We start from the raw sequence: 10000 nt of genomic DNA on the forward strand, positions 1-10000 counted from the left end.
CCTCCCCCACACAGACAACGACCACTGAAACCAAAAGTGAAACTAAAAATTAAACAGACAAGTAAACAAAAACATGAAACAGTGAGAGCGCTGCAGATATTTATGTTTTTGTTTGTTTGACAAAGTTTAGATTTAAATTTTAGATTTTTAGATTTAAGATTTTCTCTGATCTCTGTGTCCTGGACTCGTGTTTTGTTTCATTCACATGTTTGCGTTTATTATTCAGGTTGAGTTCTCAATTTCTCAAACTGAAAACAGCGGCAGAATTTTTTCTTTACAAATGACAGACGTGGCGCATACGCACGGGATTAAGATCTCAGGCGTCCAGTGTAACTGTTACAAATCACCAGTGTTGTGGTGAAGAGCGCACTAATCCAGACCAAGACCAGTCCAGGACCAGTCCAGGACCAGTCCAAGACCACGGCCCGTCGAGACTAAAGCGAGACCATTGTTGTCATTTTCTACATTTATTTGTAGACAGATGAATAATACAGATTTACTCAAATATGTGAATGAAACAAACACAGCTCCAGGTCTGTTTGTGTTTTTGACGAGGAAATATCAGAACAGGACTTAACGCTCACAGAGTTTTGCGTTACATCGGACGTTTCGGTGAAGTTTTACCAGAGTGAATCATAAAAATAAGCTCCAACTTTCTGAGGAACATTAGAATAATTATGTTTTTTTACCATAAAAACTCCAGAGAGTGAAAGACTGAGGTGCGGGTCAAAGGTCAAACAGTCTGCGGTCACTGGACACTTTTAAATATAATAAATAAATGACTTTATGAGGTTTTGACGTTTATGTTTGTTTTTGCTGTTTTTCTTTTTCTTGGAGCTGTTTATTTTTGTGTGTGTTTACGCCACAGACGGTCGGTTTACACTGGATTTTCCGTTCTCAGGAGTTTTACTTTCAAATGGTAAAAATAATTTCAGAATTTTGAACAAAACAAACTGTGCCAAATGGATCATGTTTACATTTTATATTTATCTTTTTTTAGGATTTCAAGGGTTAAATGGAACTGTGACTAAAACTAAAAACTAAAAACTAATGCTGTTCCGTAAATAAAACTTTCTGAACCTTTTTGTGACTGTTGCTTTTAACAAATAATTATAATGTTAACAAGGCTAAAGTTATTTATGCTCATTCACTTTATAAACTCCACATAGTTAATATCCATATAGAAACTGAAAGTATAAAAATAAATAAAAACAAAACTCTACTTGACGTCCCTGATCCCCAAAACATTTAACATTTAACATTAGAATATGCATTTTATTTCAATTAAAGTTAATAAAACAATGAAATAAACCATCTAAATATAGATGAAGCATTAAAACTCAGAATAAAAGTAATTTTAAATTTCATTTTACAACACAAGATGGTATATTGATTCGATCTGATGAACGAGTGCAGTAGATTTATTTATTTATTAGTAGATTTATTTGTTTATTTAATGACACAGGGACAGCGCAGAATTTTTACACGAACCTTAACAGAAAAGATGCTTCGTTCCATAGCACCAGGTCTAATTTCCACTTGTCGTCCCTGAGCAGGTTCATTAATTGATTGTATTTAACTGACCTGGACTATCAACTGTTCTTCCTGGAGACCTGTGTAGCCTGTTTTGAGATGTCAGATGATATTATAAAAATATTATTATTAGACAGATATCCAGACAAACTGATATATGTGTGATTTAAAGAAAACACAAAACATTAAAACAGCCCGGTTCATCAACAAAAGTGCATTTCTTTTGTCAGACATTTATATTTTACATGTAAAATTACAGTACATGTTCTTTATAAAGATGAACTGCTGCATTTTTTGTCCTTAACATCAAAATACCAAAAATACTTTGGGTTTAGGTTTTACTTTTTATTTAGAGTAAATTATATTTACCTGGAAGAATTTAATATGTTACAAAACATTTTAGCTTAAAAATAAATTAAAAAATAAATAAATAAACATAAACTCGTGACGTGGCAGTGCGTGACGTAACTCAGAGCCGTGACGTGTCCTCCAAACCCGGAAGAGCCCATCAGACTTCCAACATGTTAACAAACGTAAGTGACTCATATTTTCACATTTTCAAACCTTTTATTTTTCTTTAGAGTCAGTTATAATGTCAGGATGCGCCGCAGATCGTGTCACACAGTTTGTGTTTGTCAAAGTCTCTAAAAACATGTTTAAAGGCGCTGTTTACGTGGCCGTGCTAACGCGGCTAAAGCTAAAGGCTGCAGAGGATCTTTATTTTCTGACGTTTACGTCATTTAAATGAGTTTAGATTTATTTCTGATGATAAAATAAAGAGTTTGGAAACAGAACACGTTTTACAAACACGTTTATCGCTCTGATGTTTGAGTTTTTGGAGTGTTTAGCCTCAAAAATGTCCGATTGTTTGTCAGAGCCACAGTTAGCCCGATGTGTCTCTTAAAAAATAAAAATCTACAGAGAAAAAAAACAAACGAAGATTCTTTTGGTTTGGTCCCGAGATTTATACAAAAAGACTAGTCCAGTTGTTTTTTTTTATTTTATTTTATTTTTTATACGGTTTGTGGTTTGGTCTCGTCTAAATTTGTCTTTTCAGTTTATGTGACTTTTAAATCAAACCAAAACTATATTTAATAAGAGTCAAGATAAATCTGCTCGTTCTGTTTGTGTGTGTTTCCCCGGTTTCTGTGTTTGTGTCTGTGTGTGTGTGTTTGTGTGTGTGTTTGTGTGTCTGTGTGTGTGTGTGTGTGTTTCTGTGTGTTTGTTGTTATTGTGAAATGACGTGAGTGACTCAGGACTCACCTGTGATCTGCTGAAATCTCAGGTGAAACTGGAGCCTGGTGACACAAACACACACAGACAGACTAGGGTTGGAGGGTTGGACGATATGGATAAAAAATATATATCGATATATTTTAAAATATAAAATATAATATATATATAAAATATTTTAAAAATATATCTCAATATACGATATATATCTCGATATGTGTACAGGAAAAATAACCCCCAAAACTGCTGCAAAAACAAATATGCCAAATTCCACAAGATCTTTTTTTATTGAAGTGCAAGTCGTCGGCAGATCATGTAAGAACAAAATGCTTCTGCCACATTTAAAATTACGAAAAATCCCTTATTACATAAATAATAATTTAACTGTAAAATAAAAGAAATAAAACATAATTCCTTCTTTTCATTCATAAATAAAACAACTCAACTCAAGATCATCTTTGCATTCACAAATCAGAATTGAATATAAATATTATACATATATTTACGATATGTCAGAATCCATATCGAGTTTAAAAAATATCTCGATATATTTAAAATATCAAGATATCGCCCACCCCTAACACAAACACACACAGAAACACACACAGAAACACACACACACACACACACACACACACAGAAACACACACAGAAACACACACAGAAACACACACAGAAACACACACACACAGAAACACACACACAGAAACACACAGAAACACACACAGAAAACACACACAGAACACACACACACACACACAGAAACACACACAGAAACACACACAGAAACACACACACACAGAAACACACACACAGAAACACACACAGAAAACACACACACACACACACACACACACAGAAACACACACACACACACAGAGAAACACACACACACACACAGAAACACACACACACACAGAAACACACACAACACACACACACAGAAACACACACACAGAAACACACACACACAGAAACACACACACACAGAAACACACACACACACAGAAAACACACACACACACACAGAAACACACACAGAAACACACACACACACAGAAACACACACACACAGAAACACACACACACAGAAACACACACACACACACACACACAGAAACACACACACACACAGAAACAAACACACACACACACACAGAAACAACACACACACACACACAGAAACACACACACACACAGAAACACACACACACACACAGAAACAAACACACACACACACACACACACACAGAAACACACACACAGAAACAAAACACACACACACAGAAACAAACACACACACACAGAACACACACACACAGAAACACACACACACACACACACAGAAACAAACACACACACACACAGAAACACACAGAAACAGAAACACACACACACACAGAAACACACACACAGAAACACACACACAGAAACAAACACACACACACAGAAACAAACACACACACACAGAAACAACACACACACACAGAAACACACACACACACACACACACAGAACAACACACACACAACAGAAACACAGAAACACACAGAAACACAAACACACACACACACACAGAAACACACACACACACACACACAGAAACACACACACACAGAAACACAACACACACACACACAGAAACAAACACACACACACAGAAACACACACACACACACACACACAGAAACAAACACACACACAAACAGAAACACAGAAACACACAGAAACACACACACACACACAGAAACACACACAAACAGAAACACACACACACACAGAAACACACACACAGAAAACACACAGAAACACACACACAAACAGAAACACACACACACAGAAACACACACACATACACACACAGAGGGCTGTACAAAGATATCGATATATCTTTTAATGTGATGATTCCGTATCAATATCGTGAGCTGCTGTATCAATATATCGTTTAATTTTTTTTTTTACATTTTACTGAATCATTTCTGAGTCTCTAGTTCCGCCGCTTCACACAAACCGTATGATGAATGAATCTGAATGTTTGTCTCTGGGCTCGGTGTTTAAATCCGTCCTGTGGTTCACAAACTCAGACTCGACCCTCTGGAGCGTCAGCTGGTGTCCAGAGGAGGTCGGAGGTCAGAGGTCAAGGTTTGCTGCGTCTCGGAGGGAGTTCTGCTCCGACAGGAAACGCGCAGAAACACGATGATGATGATGATGTGAAAATCTGAAACTGTACAAAATGTTTCAGGAAAATAATGACGAGGATGTGTCCCTGTTCGACGCAGAGGAGGATTCTGGGAAACGGAGTAGAAAAGGAGGAGGAGTCAAGTGAGTGGAACTACAACTGACCCTCTGATCCTCTCACCCTCTCACCCTCTCTTCCTCTTCTGACCCTTTCCTCCTCCTCTGACCCTCTCCTCTGACCCTCTCCTCCTCTGACCCTCTCCTCTCACCCTCTCCTCCTCTCACCCTCTCCTCCTCTGACCCTCTCCTCCTCTGACCCTCTCCTCCTCTCACCCTCTCCTCCTCTGACCCTCTCCTCCTCTGACCCTCTCCTCTCTCCCTACCCTCTCCCTCTCTGACCCTCTCCTCTCTGACCCTCTCTCCTCTCTCTCCCCTCTTCCCCTCTCCTCCTCCTCTCCCTCCTTCCCTCCTCTGACCCTCTCTTCTCCTCCTCTGACCCTCTCTTCCTCTCCTCCGCTGACCCTCTCTTCCTCTGACCCTCTGTTCCTCTGACCCTCTCCTCTCTCTCTGTTGTTCCTGGAGCAGACACCCGGTGGCGCTGTTCTTCCTGCTGTTCTTCAGAGTCTCGGCGTTGTTGGTCTATCTGTTCTGTGAGATCTATGGGGCCAGTTCCATCTCGTCCATGGTCTGCATCATCCTGCTGCTCTCCGCCGACTTCTGGACGGTGAAGGTACGAACGCGCACGGAAACACAACAACCAAACCGCAACCAAAACACGACAAACCAAACATTAAAACATAAAGTCAACGTTCAAATTCAATGTAAAAAAAACGTCAATTTAAACCTGTTCAAACGTTCAAACAGAATGTAAACAGGGAGATGGCGCCCTCTTGTGTCCAGGATCAGTGTATTCATGTATTAAAGGTTGTATGGAGGATTTTTTTTGTTTCAAATTGTCAGTGATAGATTATAGATGCAGTCACCTTGTAATTATGATGACCAAAAAAAAGAGAATAAAAATTCATCAACTCTGGACGTGGTGGGGCTAAACATTTGCCAATAGATAACGACACTGCCTCGTTATCTGTGAGCTGACAGGCTGTCAATCAAACTCCCTACGTTTCTAGTGTAACTGACTTGCCTGCGCCGCCGGTACGTGGTTTACGTACGACTGTCACACAGTCCACAGACGCAAGACGCACAGACGCTGTTTACTCCACCAACGCAACAGTTCTTAGCGGCTTTTTTTGACCTATATCTTCCTCGCAGTTCACACAAAGTTTGTTGCGATGGCGACAAGAATCCAGGAGCAGTTCGCCGCAAAAGAAAGTCCGTTTTTGAGGTCGCTGAAAGAAGAAGACAAGGGGAAAAGCAGCGAAGCCAAACTAAGGTGATTCTTGGAGATTCATTCCAGCGATGGCGCGACTGAAGCAGACGCAAGGGTCTAAAGACTGAACCACTGGTCCACAAATTACTCCTGGACAGGAAACTTCTGCTTATTATGAAAACGTACTTTATTTTTTTATTTCCAAGAGCTAGACAAACGTTTTGCAGGACACAAATGTGATATCCTATGTCTGAAAACGTAATTTTCAATGCAAAGAAAGAGTCCGCTTGCTGCTGCGTGTTGTAGTAGTAGCTTCATTCGCACTGAATCTCCGCGCACCTTCTCTGCACCCCTTCCTGCTCCTCTCCCCGCTCCCCGTTCTGTTCTTCTCCCTGCTCCTCACTTCTTTTCCGCGCACAAACTCTCCGCGCACCCCCTCCCCCCGCTCCTCACTTCTCCGTCTTGCCTAACCAACACTGTAGTTAGTTGTTTACAAGTCATGTGCAGCGATGAGGACTTTCTGGCGTGAGGAGGAGGCGGGAGGAGGCGTTTCTACGTAGGAGCTGTAGGGGAGGGGGGGGGTTTCACACATGCGCAACATTTGAAAAAGGACAAACAGTCGCTGGATTTCTCGTTCCTTGGAAAATCCTCTATACAACCTTTTTGCATTTTGTTGTGAAAAGACGGAGGAGATGAGTCGCTCTGTCGCCTTCAGCAGCACAACGTGAAGGTTCATCAGAGTCAGAAGTGTTGTGTCTCTGTTTCAGTAAACGACCTGAACCTGAAGTCATAATAGAATCAAATATAAAAGAATAACTGCTCCTCACTGTTTGAATTTATTTATTTAATGAGACAGGGACAGTGCGAAATATACAATTAAAAGGCCCATCTCACGCAAAATCATCTTTTCAGATCTTTCTACCTTCTCAGAGTGATGTGTGGGCCTTGTATTTGTCGCCCAAGTGTTTTTTTTAGATTGATTCAGCATTTTTTTAACAAATTGCAGCGTATTTCTGCCCCCCTCCTACGTGACGACGAACTAAAGCTGCTACGACGACGACGCGGCAGATTCACCTACGACGCGTTTGACGTAGCAGAAAATGCCTCAAGTGTTTTTTACCTGCTGCGTGAGCCTCGTCATTCTGGTCTTAAAATGTTCATATGAACTCGTGATCACATGATCCTGGATTTTTTTTCGCTATTTTGTCTGTCAAAAAGATCAAATTCGTAAAATGAGTCTGGCTCCAGATTCGCTCCTCTAACTGTGAACATCTTGAGCCTCGTGTGAGCGACGCTGAACTCACTGAGCAACACTTCTGTATACAGACTGTGTACTAAACACATCTGTCTGTGTGTGTGTGTGTCTGTGTGTGTCTGTGTGTGTGTGTCTGTGTGTGTGTCTCTGTGTGTGTGTCTGTGTGTGTGTGTGTCTGTGTGTGTCTGTGTGTGTGTGTGTCTGTGTGTGTGTGTGTGTGTGTGTCTCTGTGTGTGTGTGTGTGTGTGTGTGTGTGTGTGTGTGTGTCTGTGTGTGTGTGTGTGTGTGTCTGTGTGTGTGTGTGTGTGTGTGTGTGTGTGTGTGTGTGTGTGTGTGTGTGTGTGTGTGTGTGTGTGTGTGTGTGTGTGTGTGTGTCTGTGTGTGTGTGTGTGTTTGTAGAACATCAGTGGGCGTTTGTTGGTCGGGCTTCGTTGGTGGAACCAGGTCGACGACGACGGAAAAAGCACCTGGATCTACGAGTCCAGAAAGGTCTGACACAATCTGACACACGGGGAGGGCATCTGACCTGGTTTAGACCTGGTTTAGTCCTGGTTTAGGCCTGGTTTTAGTCCTGGTTTTAGTCCTGGTTTTAGTCCTGGTTTTAGTCCTGGTTTAGTCCCGGTTTAGTCCCGGTTTTAGTCCCGGTTTTAGTCCTGGGTTTAGTCCTGGTTTAGTCCTGGTTCAGTCCTGGTTTTAGTCCTGGTTCAGTCCTGGTTCAGTCCTGGTTTTAGTCGTGGTTCAGTCCTGGTTTTAGTCCTGGTTTAGTCCTGGTTCAGTCCTGGTTTTAGTCCTGGTTTTAGTCCTGGTTCAGTCCTGGTTTTAGTCCTGGTTTAGTCCCGGTTTAGTCCCGGTTTTAGTCCCGGTTTTAGTCCCGGGTTTAGACCTGGTTTAGACCTGGTTTAGACCTGGTTTTAGTCCTGGTTTTAGTCCTGGTTTAGACCTGGTTTTAGTCCTGGTTTAGTCCTGGTTTAGACCTGGTTTTAGTCCTGGTTTAGTCCTGGTTTAGACCTGGTTTTAGTCCTGGTTTAGTCCTGGTTTTACTCCTGGTTCAGTCCTGGTTTTAGTCCTGGTTTAGTCCTGGTTTAGACCTGGTTTTTAGTCCTGGTTTAGACCTGGTTTTAGTCCTGGTTAGGTCCTGGTTTTAGTCCCTGGTTTAGACCTGGTTTTAGTCCTGGTTTAGTGGTTTAGTCCTGGTTCAGTCCTGGTTCAGTCCTGGTTTAGTCCTGGTTTAGTCCTGGTTTTAGTCCTGGTTTAGTCCTGGTTTAGACCTGGTTTTAGTCCTGGTTTAGTCCTGGTTTAGTCCTGGTTTAGTCCTGGTTTAGTCCTGGTTTAGTCCTGGTTTTAGTGGTTCAGTCCTGGTTTAGTCCTGGTTCAGTCCTGGTTTTGGTTTAGTCCTGGTTTAGACCTGGTTTAGACCTGGTTTTAGTCCTGGTTTTAGTCCTGGTTTTAGTCCTGGTTTAGTCCTGGTTCAGTCCTGGTTCAGTCCTGGTTTAGACCTGGTTTAGACCTGGTTTTAGTCCTGGTTTTAGTCCTGGTTTTAGTCCTGGTTTTAGTCCTGGTTTAGACCTGGTTTTAGTCCTGGTTTTAGTCCTGGTTTAGTCCTGGTTTAGTCCTGGTTCAGTCCTGGTTCAGTCCTGGTTCAGTCCTGGTTCAGTCCTGGTCTGACTCTGTGTGTTGTAGGGAGCAGTGAGCGGCTCTGGCTCTGAGTCGCGGCTCTTCTGGCTCAGTCTGGTGGTGGCTCCTGTCGTCTGGTCGATCCTGTCGTTCACCTGCCTCATCTACTTCCAGATCAAGTGGCTCGTGAGTCTAAAGACGCACTGCGGAACATTTCACCACAGTAACATCAGAGCAGGAGTTTCAGATCATGTTTTTTAGGGCCGGGCTCAGTAACACGTTCATTTTGAGTTAACTCATTAATTCATTATCACCGACAATTATTTTAACGCTGTTTACACAGTTTTTATTATTTATTTATTTGTTTCTCACTGGCTTTTATTTTGAAAAAGTCCACCGCGAGCGTTTCTTTAAGTTTGACATATTTCCTTTACACTTTTTTTCACTTTGTTCCTGACCACGTGAGATGCAACATGTCCGAGCCACAGACTCCTGGTCACGGGTCTTTCTCTTTCTTCTCCTTCCAAATCGAGGCGTCCAGTGTGGTTTTCGTCGCTGTGGTCTCACTTACATAACACTATCACAGGGTTTTCACGAAGGTCTGGGAGATTCGGGGACATGATCCCGCCCATAACTCAGTGAAATCTGATTGGCTGACGTTTGTGTGTGACGTTTGTGTTTGTGTGTGACGTTTGTGTGTGACGTTTGTGTGTGTTTCAGCCGGTTGTCGTCATGGCCTTGGTTCTGAACGGAGCGAATCTCTACGGATACGTCAAGTGTAAATTTGGGAGTAAAACCAGCCTCAAGACCGTGGCCACGAACTACTTCGGACGACAGTTCCTCAAACAGGTCCTGGTTTA

General features: G+C 41.9%; 2 protein-coding genes across 2 annotated transcripts in view; both read left to right on the forward strand.

The window, feature by feature from the left end:
• trim16 (tripartite motif containing 16) overlaps positions 1-1083 on the forward strand; it is a 33504-nt gene extending 32421 nt beyond the window's left edge. Inside the window, 1 exon segment of the mRNA XM_020930638.2 lies at positions 1-1083. This exon segment is cut by the window's left edge and continues 464 nt beyond it. Within this exon segment, the coding sequence (XP_020786297.2) occupies positions 1-53 (53 nt within the window). The 3' untranslated portion in view covers positions 54-1083.
• A 919-nt stretch (positions 1084-2002) lies between these two features.
• LOC110165452 (Golgi apparatus membrane protein TVP23 homolog B-like) overlaps positions 2003-10000 on the forward strand; it is an 8014-nt gene continuing 16 nt past the window's right edge. The window contains exons 1-6 of the mRNA XM_055150507.1: positions 2003-2066; positions 5009-5088; positions 5530-5674; positions 7926-8015; positions 9207-9326; positions 9861-10000. The exon at positions 9861-10000 is cut by the window's right edge and continues 16 nt beyond it. Coding sequence (XP_055006482.1) covers positions 2055-2066; positions 5009-5088; positions 5530-5674; positions 7926-8015; positions 9207-9326; positions 9861-10000 — 587 coding nt within the window. The 5' untranslated portion in view covers positions 2003-2054. The remainder of the gene's footprint in view (positions 2067-5008; positions 5089-5529; positions 5675-7925; positions 8016-9206; positions 9327-9860) is intronic.

This window comes from Boleophthalmus pectinirostris, unplaced genomic scaffold, assembly GCF_026225935.1.
Source record: "Boleophthalmus pectinirostris isolate CB_2022bp ecotype Guang Dong unplaced genomic scaffold, ASM2622593v1 HiC_scaffold_14, whole genome shotgun sequence".
Taxonomy (NCBI): Eukaryota; Metazoa; Chordata; class Actinopteri; order Gobiiformes; family Gobiidae; genus Boleophthalmus; species Boleophthalmus pectinirostris.